The following is a 14,816-nucleotide window of genomic DNA, read 5'->3' on the forward strand; positions in this document are numbered from 1 at the left end:
CTTCAACTCTTCTCCCCACGTAGTACTCCCCTCTTCTCTGCACATGTCCATACGGTCTTAGCATACTTTCTTGGATCTTCTTCCCTATGGGCCCCACTTTCACTGTTCCCCAAACCTACTCATTCCTTAGTCTATCCTTTCATGTCACCCCACCCACCAGCCTTAACATTCTCATTTCTGCCACTTCCGTCTTTTTCTCTTGGGCTTTTGTAATTGGCCAATTTTTCTGCACTATACAGCATCGCAGGCCTCACAACATACTTGTAAAGCTTTCCTCTTATTCTGCAGCTAAACTTCATATCACGCTGTACTCTGCTCAGTTTCCTCCAGTTCATCCATCCACTATTTATCCTGTGCTGTATTTCAGCCTCCAGTCCTCCATCACTTTGCATGTAAGAGCCTGGGTATTTAAATTTCATGACCAGCATCAGTTGTTTGCCCTGCAGGTTAATATATAGATCTTTAGCATTCTTTGTACGCATATACTCTGTTTTACTGCTAATTCTCATTCCCCTTTCCTCTAGAACTTTTCTCCTTTGTTCAAGCTTGTCTTGAAGTGCCGCCTGGGTGGGTTCACAGATCACATCATCAGCAAACATCATGCTCCAAGGTGCCTCTTTTTTCGCATCTATGACAAGGTCAAAGAGATATGGGCTGAGAGCAGATCCCTGAAGTAGTCCTACTGTCACAGGAAATGCATTTGTTGCACCTGCACTGCTCCTGACTTATGTCATTGCACCTTCATACATGTCTTCTACCACCCTCTTATATTTTTCTGGCAGGCATTTACTTCTCATACATTTCCATATCTCTTGCCTCTGCACTCCGTCATATGCCTTCTCAAGACCGATTAAGGCCATATGCAGTTCGGCTTGTACTTCTCTGTAGCTCTGACATGTTGCTGTGAGCTGATGTGTGGGCCATTAAAGGATGCCATTCATGAAAGACATTTTGAGCACGATGAGAGGTGAGTTACACAGTGAAACACTGTCTCTGCCACCAGGGCAAGGATTCGTACCGACAGGGCATACATTCCCTTGTTTTGTGCTGGGGGGAGGTCATAGAATGGGAAAAATAGGGTGTGTAGATGAAACACTATTCTTTCTTTTGTGTATGTGTGCATGTGTGCGTTGGTTTGTTTGTTTGTAATTCCCATTATGTTCAATAAAAACTTTTTGAAGGAAAAAAAAATGTGGTGCATTATTTTCTGGGCAACCTTCATACTCTGGTACATTGATTGTGCAATGGTGTCAAAAATGGATTTTTCATTCCAATTTGAAAATTTTTTATGTGGTGATCATCGTACAAACATTTAAAACATAAATTCTTGTGGCAGTAAGGACAAAATAATGCAGACGAAGATTTAAATGAAAGAAGGAATTATAATTATTTCAGTGGAATGAGGAATAGAAACAATGAATACTGTAACATGGGTGAAATTATAAGATGATAAACAGAAGAAATTAAATGAAAAGAAATACATGATAATAATTAAAATCACGTGAACAAAATTTCAAATGAAAGAAGAATCGAAGGAAGAAAACATTAGAGCAACCCAGAAAGTTAATATGATGATTAAAATGGTGTGAATCAGGATTAGAAGACAAAAATAAAATTTAAACCAATTCAATAAATTAAAATAACAATCAAAAAAGTTTCCATAACAATTAAAAAATAAAAATATCATAGTACCAGAGGAGATTCGAACGCACACTGTCTGCGTATGGAAATGCACCATAACAATTACACTGTGCCACCAGCCTTCTTACTGCAACTATTTTTAAAGCTCTAGAGCATCATGCAAACATGCAAGAAATTATACCTTGCAGATGAGTCCATCAGGTTGAATGGCTCCAGGGTGTGGTATCTGGGACCCTAACCTATACAACTATACAGAGGATTTCAAAAAGTCAATCCCCCCCCCCCCCCCCAAGAACCTCACCTCATGGGTCAGGAGACTGGCCTGGGGAGGAGCAGATGAAGCAAAATGGGGGAGAAGTGTTAAGAGTCAGTAGGAATATGGTTAGTGTCTTCACTTTCAGTCCAGATCATGAAGGTGGAATGGCCACCACCAAACTGTGGGCAAGAGATAGATGGACCACCCAGTTGCTGAGCGTGCCACCCAACACGAGGTGCTTCACTTTAATGACTGCTTCACATCTGTGTTCTTCCCACCAACATCAGTTTTCTGAATAGTGCAGATAGAACTCTACATGCAATACACCTTTCATTCCCATACCCACTCCTCCCTTCCCCGATACCACTAGTGCACATACATAGTCCTTTCTGCTTCTCTCCTCTTTCTATCCCCATGCCGCACAACACAACCTCTTGGTGCTGCACCTAGCAGCCCTATCTTGTGCACTCTATATCCCTACACACTCCACAGGCAGCACTAGCATCTACCCAACACCTACCCTGCTTTCCCTTCTCCTCCCCTCTCCACACCTCTTCTTTACCCCCACTACTTATCCCAGTTAGTTTGTTGCTCACCTCGGACCCAGTGCAGTCTGGCTTTAGCACCTGGAGGTGAAAGTGGCCATGTTTCTGTGGTGTGATTGTGGGTTTTAGTTTTCTACGCAATGCAGTCACATTAATGTGACCACTGCCTGTATTCAGCATCAATGTGCAACAACCACTCGCAGACAGCAGGTCGCAACATTAGCAGTGGAGAGTATATAAAGTGTGTTGGGGGACTCAGAAAACTTTCGTAAATTGTTCATGTGCCACTGTTGTTAACATATTATGTGCTTGGCAAAATGGCACTATCCAAAACCAACACCAGGTAACTGTGGCGCACTGCAGGTCATAGATGAAAGGACTCAACAAAGCTGTGGAGATGTGTACGGGTGAATAGATGGGCAACTGTTGAGCAACTGACCACCCAGAACCAGTGGTCTACCAACAGTGTCTCCTCAATGACCATTCAGTGAACATTGCTATGTATGGGTATTCACTGCGGGCACCTGGTTCATGCACCCATGCTAACTGCTGTTCATTGGTGCCAAAGGCTGGAATTTTGATGCCTATACTACAACTGGACATACACTGAGTGATGACAGGTAGCCTATTCCGTTGAATCACATTTTATACTTCTTCAGACAGATGGTCATTGCCATTGAGGTGTCAAGTCAGAGGGGTATTCTGAACACAATTTCGACACAAAGCAGCTCAATAGGCTGGGGAGTGGAAGGGGTAGGCTAGCAATAGAACAGTGCATCACCATTGACTAGACACATTTATTGAACACATAAGGAACAATCAGTACAAATTACCAAATAATATTCTTTTCCTTTAAGTCACTCAAACATTTAAACAGGCAAATAGCAATCATTTAACTAAAAGCCTTTGAAGAAAGCAAGACTAGAAAATTTGAATGATGAGTTAAAATCATATTTAAATAGGCTCTGACCGAGCACATATTTTAAAGCGAAATACTTCCTTTAAGGAACCAGCGATCAAAATTACATAGTCCTCAACAACCATATTATATCCAAGACATTTAAGATTAAACAGTAATATATAACATCAGAGAGCTGCAGTCCCAAGTTTAAAGCAGCACGTTTCATATGGCCTGCACTGCAACAGTACAATACAAGTCCCGCAGAGGATCTCCCCACATAGGAAGTTATTGCTGCAATCGACAAAATATCAACATCATTCCATGTACAGACCTAAAACAAACTAAAAGCTCTCTTAAGTTTGGTACAGTTAATTCCCTTTCAACATAACATACATCACAAGTCTAGCCCTAGGACGGCACCGACACCCCGCAATTTAGCACATGAAAAACTACAGCAATGCACTCATCACGTATCCGTACACAGTCCAAGAACAGAGAGCCGGCTCCCCAATAGCGGAACATTTAACCACGCACAGCGTGCGGGTTTGCGGGATGCTGATCTCGCCCTTAAGCTCAACACCAGTTCAAATACTAGTCAGCCTACAATCTTGAACCACCATACACATTCCTTCAGTTACTGCATAGAAATCCAATGTGATAGGCAAACGGACCAGCATATGATAAAAGCTTAAGCAATTTCCTTACTAGATAGCCCTTATGAATAGCAGCCGTAAATTTTTTTTTTTTTTTTTTAAACGTGAGCACACCCACAATCAAAAGACAAACAACACCAATCATAAGGACAGTAGCACATAAGCAAGTAACAATGGTAACTTCTGCTTAGATCGGCTACAAATCAGTGCGTGATTTAACACACCAGAGAACAGTCTTTACAACATAACCATCAATACAATAGCAAATTACTCACACGTGTACTCCCCCATGATTTTGATTCACAAAGCCATAGACAAATGTGGAGAATGTATCACTTAGACTAACATAATGGTGCTCCCTCAGTTACCCCAAATAACTGACTCCCTTAGTTGCACAGCAAAGAACCAGACCTAATGAAACCACCACAGTTTTTGCCTCTAAATTGTCACAGTACAAGTGAGACTAAATCACAAATGTAATTTTACATTGGTTCCCATATAGTCAATACAAGCGCTTGATTTTCACCCTTTTATAACGGCTGGCAGCAACATCGTACGGAAAAGAGCGTAGACACGAGCTCTTACCAATTCTCTTCTCCGAAAGCAGCCACCGCAACTCTCGGGAACCACTACGACATCCAATGCAAAAATCGTTACTCCTTCACACAAATTACAGGACGCCCGCTTCCTGCTGCTTGCTACAGCGCCTTCCATTCAGAGCCAACTTGTATATCTCCATGCGATAGGTCCGGTCCCACACTCGCTGCGTCAACCCGACAACCGTCTTCCACGACGTCACGGAGCACACCCCCAAGACCTCGCCTCATTACTCCTCGCGTAGGCCCCAGAGGGCACTGCTTACTGCCCTGACCGTGGCAGTAAAGATAAACCACCAGAGTGGCACTATCGATATGAGCCGCCAAGGCTCAGACATGTTTTGCATGAAACGTCCAAAAGCTAACACCTTGCAACAGTTGTCAGACAGAGAAGCGAGCACTATGGTTTGGGGTATGTTATCGTGACATACCCTGAGTAATCTCACCCTTCTGGAAGGCCCAGTGAATTAACACAAGTATACCCCTATCCTTGGGGACCATGCCACCCCTACGTGTTTTTCCTTGATAGGATGGCATCTACCAGTGGGACAATACAATATATCGCAGCTCGCAATGTATACGTGTGGTTTGAAGTGCTCAAGGAAGAGCTTACTCTACTCCCCTGGCCACCAAACTTCTCAGATTTAAACCCACTAGAGAATCTGTGGGACTACCTCAGTCGAGCTGTTCATACTACAGATCCTCAACCGAGAAACCTAGAGCAATTGGCCACAGCACTGGAGTTGATACCTTCCAGAATCTCATTGACTTTCTTCCTGTATGTCTTGCAGTGGTCTACACTCAGGGTGTATACGCCCCTGAAAGTGCGGCAATTTTTTCATCCGGGAGAAAACCAGGAAAAATCCGGGAATTTTTTAGAATTCCGGGAATTTTTCATTGTTTTAGTTTTCAGTTAAATTTTTGTAGTTTTGATTGGTAATAAATGATATACTCTAACAAAGAATTTTACTTTAGCCCGCTACTGCAGAATAATAATGTAGCAATAAAACAAACAAGAGAAAGAAAACTGAAATAAGCTTAACTTTCAAAGGAAATTCGCCATTTCCAGCAACAAAACACAGTGCACACACAAGCGCCTGCCAACACCGAAATGTGTCAAAGGCTTTAGGATGAAGATTATGCAGTACTTCATAATACAGTAGTGATGTCACAACAGTTTACATTAGGTTCATTTGAGAAGTTGCCAGTGGGCTCGTGGCTGACTTGGCGGCAGATATGCCATCTCTTTTTAGGAAATACTCAAACGAATGTGATTAAAGTTTTAAAGTTCTGTGACTTGTCCAATATTTTAGGGAGAGAGTCTTAATTTGTTCACAGGATGACTGGCTCACCCATATTTTACGTAAGTGGCCAACCAATGAAAATTTCCTGTGGCATCCTTGACGCTCCTTTCTCATTTTCCTTAAGTTTTATTTTCTTATGCAGCATTTTGCATCTTTTCCTGCTTTCTTTGCATGTATGCTTCCATTTTACTAAATTTGTCCACATTAGTTTCTTTTAATGTGTCTCAGGGCGCTGATGACCGTGACGTTGAGCGCCCACAAGCCCTAGTGCACGCATATGCCCCCCCCCCGCACACACACACACACACACACACACACACACACCACACACACACACACACACTCGCAGTTGGGTCACGTATGAGCAGTACCTGCTCCTTCCCGCTTATGGCTGCTTGAAGTACAGCTGTTAGCTGTATCAGTAGTAGCAACAAGCAGCCAGACACTAGCCGCAAAAATTCTTCTGACGAGCCCAAGCTACCAGATTCGCGCGTGCGCAGGGCAGTCTAAGTTGCAGAGGAGGAAGCGAAGTCTCCACATGGCCAGTGTTTAGGTTTAGTGATTTTGCTTTTCTTCTTCATTTACAACTCTCACATGAAACACATTTCTGTGCCCGAGAGCAATTAAGTGAATTAAAATACATTCATGTAATTACGAAAGACTAAAATACGTAATTAGTTTTAGTTTCTTGATTTTATTTTATTTCCAGGTTTTTGGCAGTAGAGCATTAATTGCCTTCCTGAACACTGAAATTTGCTAAGAAAGTTTGCTTTTATTAATCTTTTTCGCAGAGGCGGTCAATTGATTTGAAACGAAGTGTTTTATTCCACAGTATTGGCTAGTGTCAACTGTTTGCTGAATTAGAAGTGCCCGTTGTTATCCCCTGGCACATATGGTGCTATGCCATAATAAAGAACCAAAGATGAGATAATACAGTACTGGTACTCCAAGAAAATTTGCAGCCCGAAAACCACACTAGAAAGCTTAATACGAGGGTTGGAACTTAAATAATGGCAACTATTTATTCACAACCGATACAGAAGAGTTACATGTTTGCACCTGTTACTGTCCTTCAAAGTAGTCACCAGTGTTGTGTAGAACCTGTTGCCAGCGATGTGAAAGGTGTAGTATACCATTAGCAGAAACTGTTCTGTTAATGGTGCGAATGGAGCGGTCTACTGCCTGTCGAATCCCTGGAACAGTTCTGAAGCGAATCCCATAAAGTGGTTCCTTCATCTTCGGAATCAAATCAAAGTCACAAGGACTTAAGTCCAAGGAGTATGGTGGATGGTACAGTACTTCCCAGTCCCATCGACCGAACAGAGCAGCCACAGCTTGTACTGTATGCGCCCGCGCATTGTCATGCAAAATGATGGGTGTGTTGCGCAGAAAGCATCACCGCTTCTTTCGCAAAGCTGGTTGCAGGTGATGCTCCAAAAACGAACAGTAATACTGTGCATTGGCGGCCTGCCGTGGAGGAACGAAATGCGTTAGGGTAACACCATCACAGTTGTACATAAGAATCACCAAAACTTTAGACTGCTCCATTCGCACCAAACAGGCTCTGCTAACAGTATACTACGTCTTCCACCTGGCTCGCAACAGGTTCTACACAACACTGGTGACTACTTTTAAGGACAGTAACAGGTGCAAACATGTAACTCTTTTGTATGGTTTGTGAATAAATAGTTGCCACTATTTAAGTTACAACCCTCGTATCATGTTGGGGCCTACTTCTTTGTGAGTCTGGACATAAGAATGTGCACTTTTAGCCGAACTATGCATTTAAGTCTGGTTTACAAAATGTCGATGCTCTTTGAGTACCCTCTGATGTTCTATTTCATTTATGACGTAACGTTAGATCTCTTAATGCTATATAGATATGAACATGTGGGCTTCCTACGTCACTGTAGCTGCGCATGCATGGTAACGGCATTTTCTAGCTCTCACTGCCAACTACTGAAATGAATTCCAACAGGTCGCGGGAATAAGTAAATTTCATTTTACGCAAGATAAATTTTGTTACGTGTGCAAATCTGCTTTGAATTTCTTGAATCACAGATCATTTGATTCTCATTTAAAGCTTCATGGGGGCCAACCACTTCGCATGTTTACACATGTTTACAAATTATTTAAAATTTTTGTGACACATTTGTATGTTGTATATTAAAGTGTAACACATGCAAAAAAGACAAGTATTACATGTTAAAGCTTAGCTTTTCTAGTAGCTACAATCTGTGTATTAATTTAAACCATTAACGTTTCATATGTGTTCGCGCTACTGAACAGTGATGTTGGTTGCTATTGGCTGACCACGTCACATGTCCTATGCTCTGAATATCTGCTATCGTCGGCTGGCGAGATCACTTGACATCAGCTATGATTGGCTTTCTAAAGCGCATCACAATCTCGATTTCAATGCTTTGGATGCTAACTTGCTGTGTTTGGTTGAATTCAAATGTATATTTTCTTAATACGAAAATATGCAGCATACATGCTACATGTTGCTGCCTAGCAAAGATCTTACCAAAACGTGTCTTCCTTTTTTCTGAAGGAGGGGGGGGGGGGGGGGGGCTTAGTGTTCTGAAGTTCCAGTAAGTTCTACGCCAGTGTATAAAACCTTAACCGTTCATAGGGTTGATAAGTTTTATGGTTCCGAGAGAAAGTATTCTGTCACTTTACACAGAAAAAGTGTGTTTTTAACTGGGACATCTGTGAAAAATCCGGGAATTTTTTTTTTTTTTTTCCCCTAGTCCACGTACACACTCTGACACTGCAAAAGTTGATTATTCAGGCTTTTGACAGGTGGTCACATTAATGTTGCTGGACAGTGTACTTCAGATGAACGACATAGTCTTAAAATGAACAATTCTTTTTCGTTGTACCTGTCTGTGGTTTAGCGACTCCTCTGTGTGGTGAGTAACAATCTATCTTTTCTATATTCTTGTTGTTTCATTACCATTGTTTGATTTTGAAAACATTCAGAAGCAGGCACCTCAGAGAGTTGGCAATGCATCAGTCACATCCATATCAGAGCACCTTATCATGGATGCAATCTTCACATCAGTGTCAACAGTTTTGTAGTTCAGTTTATTGTAGAAACTGTTTCCACCTACCCCTAATTACATGTTTTTCATTCCCAAAATATTTTTCTAAGGAGAGTGAATCATAGATGACATCACTGGCCTGGCATTCCATTTAAAATACTACTTACTTGATATTCATTACTCAAGGAGTACCAGACTAGTTTAGACATTCCCATCCCACGTCTACTCTCTTGCAGAAAGACATTCTTGGTCTATTAAATCCTGTGATCACTATTAGCCTTAACTAGCATTTTTTTTTCTCTCATCTGAGACATTTTTTGAGCTACTGAGGCCGCTGCACACACCTTGTCCACTCTCCAGAGTGCCGAAGCTCCAGGAGAGTTTATGGATAACTGACATGCAGTATCTCTTAAAGCTATTGCTTGATTTGGGAAATTTGACCATAATCCCATCATATATGTTATTCCTAAGCTTACTGTTGCATACTGCAACTGCCTTTAATATAGTAAAAAAGTAGAGCATCATAGAGCAAGGTTTTAAAAGGTCTGTCTTACGTTACAAGTAATACATTAATAATAGTCTGATTATTACGCAGAAGAAAACTACAGATTGTGGGTACTTTCTGTAGCAGCCATTTAGAATGCCAAATGGAATATATTTCATTACACTTTCTCACTCCTGTTGATTGGTACCATACAAAACAACAATCATTATGCGAGAAGTCAGTAACACCTAACAAGTAGGCCTTACTGATTGGCTCTTTTCTATTTTCTTCACACTTCATAAAAATAAACCTGGACATCAGTTGCCAAAAGCAGTAAGATGCACATCTCAAAAATTCACAAAAAATTTGATTTGGAAATTTCAAAGCACTGTTAAGCACAAAGAATTTTGTACCCTTTAATGGAACCATCTGTAGCTTTATGGGTAACATTCTAGTTTTGCAATGTTGCGAAGTTATCAGTTCAATTCTTGCTTCATGCAACTTTTATTTCAACTCCGTATTTATTATCTATTTGAAATGTTAAATGTATATCAATTATAATTTTTTAATAAAAATGTCATTTTTAATTACAAATCACATGAAAATACAAGTACTCATAATAAATTAAAATCTGCTACAAAATGTGAAATTTCTTAATGTTAAATGAGAGAATTTTGGTGATCAATAATAGTGTTTTTAATATTCTGTTTGTATTTATTCATAATTCTCTCAATTTTCATGTGATTAGTAATTAAAAGTAAGATTTTAGAAAAAAATTATGATTCATTATTTGCTAATTAACATTTACATTTCATAATAAAAGTCGAATTTATTTAAAAGTTGTTAAAAGTCTTGCATGTAGCAGGAATTGAACCAGTATGGGTGATTCTATCCCATAGTTCAAATTTTTGTACTTGACAGTGCATTGTAATACATTGTACTGCATTAGGAAACTGATGTTCAACCACTTACCTTCAAATCTTTTAAGTATGAAGGAAATCAAAGAGGACCAGCCCATAAGATCTGCTTCTTATATAAATTTGATGTCTACTTCCATAAACAGGCAGCTGTAATAATTTAAAAGTAGTTCTAGTTGGTGGAAAGTCAGCTGCTGAAAATTTTTAAACTGGATTCTGAACTTTGTTAATGATGATAAAGGTTTTTAATAGAGTATTTAAGTGGTGTAATTCTTGTTGGTATTATCGCTAACTAGTTATGTGCTGTATAGTAGTGCCAAGATCACCATCATAGTACATATGACTTCCGTTACTACATATATAGGATGTCCCATATATTTAGGATCAAAATGTTATTAATGGTAGAAGATCCCAAACTGAATACTTTCAGGCGAGGGATAAATGACTGGAAATTGAAATTTTGTTTTAATTAACATAATTCACTTAACATTGTTGTAACAACTTAATCGGATTGCCACTTTTCAAAGTGGTGGCCACCAGTCCCAATGCAGACAATACAGTAGTGCATAAAATTTTGCCACTGTCTCAAATATCACGGTGGTCACTTGTGTACAGTGACAGCCTGCTCCTCCCCTGCCAACCACTTCCCCTTAAATTTCTGCTGGGGATCTGTAATCACCCACACATTACAGCTTTTCTGCCCCCACTATTGCAGTGCATGTTGATACACACACTCATTTGAGGAGCACACTGTTTGGCTGCTCCGGGCCCCTACCAAAGGCTGCCGACCTTTGGTCCACGCATCTGTCACCTGCAGCTGATAGCAGACAGTCCCTGTCAAGCAAATGCTTTTTATGCAGCCATGCACTGGCTCCGAACAGCAGTCTTGTATATGTTCTCTAAACTTTATTGTACTTAAGCTATCATGCAGTGACTTAGTAAATAGTTGGTTTCTTACAACTGTGTCTTTGTGTTCAGAGTTAGAACAGTCTCGTACACCAGTGCTTCCTTGCAACCCCTTAGAGGATAAAATTCTCCATTAACACATCACATATTATGCATAGCCTGGTAGGATCAGCAACATCAGTGTGGAAACTTAACCTGTTTACAAACACATGCTTCGCACACAATGTACTACCTGTAATATTCATTTCTGATTGGTGATGCTTTATCCTCTATATTAGTTATGAGGTTGTTCAGGAGAAAAGCTACAAAACAATACTGTGGGTATAATTAAAGTCTTTGTAGGAAAAGTAATCACCAGAGGGCAGAGCACAACTATGCCACTGTTTATGAGCTGAAGAATTTCCTGTTTCCAGAATTCCTGTGGCTGTGACACAAGCCCTCCACTGTGTTCTTCCGTTTGTTGTAAAGTTGAAGCACCAAGCTCACAGAAGTTACATGGCGACATGTCCGGGATTTAGGGCAGATGCTCAAGCTACTCCCAATTGAACTTGGCCGTTATACTTTGTATGACCTTGGAGATGTGTGAACATGCATTATTGTGGAGCAGAATGACTCTCTCCCTCCTTCAGCAGCACAGGCTGTTTGCTCGTGAAGGTATTGCGTAGGCTAGGGTTGTCTCACAGTACACATCACTGTTAATGGTTTTTCCATGCTCGAGGAATTTGATGAGTATCGGACCTTGGATGTCAAAAAAGAGAGTTAGCATCACCTTCCTGGTGAGAGCACAGCTCTTTTATATAAAGGGGGAGGTGACACACACACATAACCACAGTGGACACTGCACTTGTGTACATAGATGTCTCACTATGTTATCCCAAAGCAACTTATGAAAATTTGTACTGATTTGGTTGTATGATGTTTCATACCTTTTCATTGGAGCATCCTTACAGAAATTTTATCCCAAAGGTTTGGGGCACATTTTATATTGCATAATGAGACTTGAACTTTGCTGGGAACATAGTACTATTTCCATATTTGTAGCTATGTATATGGGTTGAGATTAAAAAAAAAAAAAAGACTAATTTATTATTTGTCACGATGATCATTAACAGAAACTAGTGAGAACACAAAATAAAAGGGATAATTTGTTCTTCGAGGAAACAATCAGGTAGTTTCATTCAGAGAACGAGTATCCTTCAGAAATGGCACGCCAACACACTCATTCACACCTATTTAGTTACATGAAGCCACATTGTAATGAGTAACCTATGAAATATAACAGAAGTATATAAAATAAATTGACCATGCAATGTAAATATATCTTATTTTTGAGAAAGCATCACCTATATATAATGATGTGCTTCAGCAATATGAACATAACAGTAAGGACACACACACACACACACACACACACAGTAGTTGCTGTGTACGAACAATTTCACATTGGCAACAACGTGCAAGTGGGCTTTTCTAAATTCATAACTGAGCCGTAAATACTGTGTTTTGTACACACCTCATTCTAACATGTGACAGTCTATTACTTCAGAATTATAAGATAAAATGTAAATATGTGTTGAGATTCAAGAGCCATTAAACATAACAACCAATGAATGGTACAATGTAGACATCAAAAATAAAAATTAAGAAACATGCAGCAACAACTCAAAGAAATTCATAATGACTTGGTTATATTTATATTGAAAATACATGGCTATTTATTTTTAGTAGTAGAAATTTAGTGTAGTGCACCAGACTTTTGTGTGGATGCGGGAACATGCAACACAGTCTGTTTATGTAATGGGATGTTGCCTATAGAAGTTGTCACCTTTACTCAGGAAAATTTTTTCAGAAAATTCCATTTTCTCTGTCTCTCTTCCCATACTATCATTCAGAGGACAAAGTATAACTTTGATTCCATTTTCAGGTGACCTGCATGCCTGATGGCTGTGTGGAAAGAGGTGACTCAGCAACTGCTGCACTGGATCTTACAGAATCTGTAGCGGAGGAAGGCTGTGCGGGTGACCTGAGTGTTGGGCTGGGGGGAGCCTTTACAAAGCTCAGTTTCACAAACCACTGATACAGGCGATCCTTTGGGCCCATTAACACAAGAAGATTTCGAGAGGTTGGTTTCTGAGAGTTCAGACACTCTCATCAGTGCCACAGCTGCCAAACCACATTCTACTGTATTGGGGTTAACTGCTCCTGTTAATGAAAAGGGAGATGGCTGGAAGAGCTGTGCCATCTGTCTCGAGGAAATGGACTCCAATCTTCGTCGACACGTGTCGTGCAGTTGTGTGCTGTGCGAATCATGCATAGAGGTTTGTTAGCTTTTTTGCACCTAAAGGGAATTTGAACAGTTTATGGAGTTTGAATTGTAACACTTTAATTTATTTCGAAGGATACACTTGTAAAATTTTCAGCTTATGTGAACATATGTTCACTCATTATAATTAAATTTTGCCATGAAATTAGAACCATTAAGTAACTAAATTACGTAAATAAAAATATATGGTCCTCCTCCACAATTCTCAAGATTGAGACTTTCATAACCATTAGACCACGATTTCAAACAATTTACTGCAGTCCTTTGTTGTTGGATCACTACTTTTTTTTTTTTTTTTGGTGGGGGGGGGGGGGGGGGGGGGGGGGGGGGGGGGAGCAAGGAATGCACATCATTAAGAGGTTACCATGAAAAGTTGTAGAGCATCCATTTCTTGTACTTGATGTGGTTAGTCATGTGAGTGTCAGAGTAGAAATCAAAAGTATCAGGGCCCAACCCTATTCCAGCCCAATGATTTTTCTTTCATTTGTCCTTTCTTGCACCTTGAACAAACATGTTAAATTATGGTATTACTTGTTTGGCAGCAGTGGATAATACTGCCTTCTTTATTTCAGCCAGACTGGTTTTTATTTGAGATAATCCTGTTCACATTTTGCGTGTTGTTGTTGTGGTCTTCAGTCCAGAGACTAGTTTGATGCAGATCTCCATGCTGCTCTATCCTGTGCAAGGTTCATCATCTCTCACTACCTACTGCAACCTACATCCTTCCGAATCTGTTTAGTGTATTCATCACTTGGTCTCCCTCTGCGATTTTTACCCTCCACGCTGCCCTCCAATACTAAATTGGTGATCCCTTGATGCCTCAGAATATGCCCTACCGACCGATCCCTTCTTCTAGTCAAGCTGTGCCACAAATTTCTCTTCTCTCCAATTCTATTCAATACCTCCCCATTAGTTATGTGAACTACCCATCTAATCTTCAGCATTCTTCTGTAGCACCACATTTTGAGAGCTTCTATTCTCTTCTCGTCCAAACTATTTATCGTCTATGTTTCACTTCCATACATGGCTACACTCCATACAAATACTTTCAGAAATGACTTCCTGATACTTAAATCTATACTCGATGTTAACAAATTTCTCTTCTTCAGAAACGCTTTCCTTGCCATTGCCAGTCTACATTTTATATCCTCTCTCCTTCGGCCGTCATCTGCTATTTTGATCCCCAAATAGCAAAACTCATTTACTACTTTAAACGTCTTATTTCCTAATCTAATTCCCGCAG

General features: G+C 40.2%; 1 protein-coding gene across 1 annotated transcript in view; it reads left to right on the top strand.

Moving 5' to 3' along the window:
- Positions 1-14,816, top strand: part of LOC124802551 — a 193,775-nt gene that overhangs the window by 124,609 nt on the left and 54,350 nt on the right. Inside the window, 2 exon segments of the mRNA XM_047263415.1 lie at positions 13,175-13,309; positions 13,311-13,568. Coding sequence (XP_047119371.1) covers positions 13,175-13,309; positions 13,311-13,568 — 393 coding nt within the window.

This window comes from Schistocerca piceifrons, chromosome 6 (assembly GCF_021461385.2).
Source record: "Schistocerca piceifrons isolate TAMUIC-IGC-003096 chromosome 6, iqSchPice1.1, whole genome shotgun sequence".
In the NCBI taxonomy this organism is placed as follows: Eukaryota; Metazoa; Arthropoda; class Insecta; order Orthoptera; family Acrididae; genus Schistocerca; species Schistocerca piceifrons.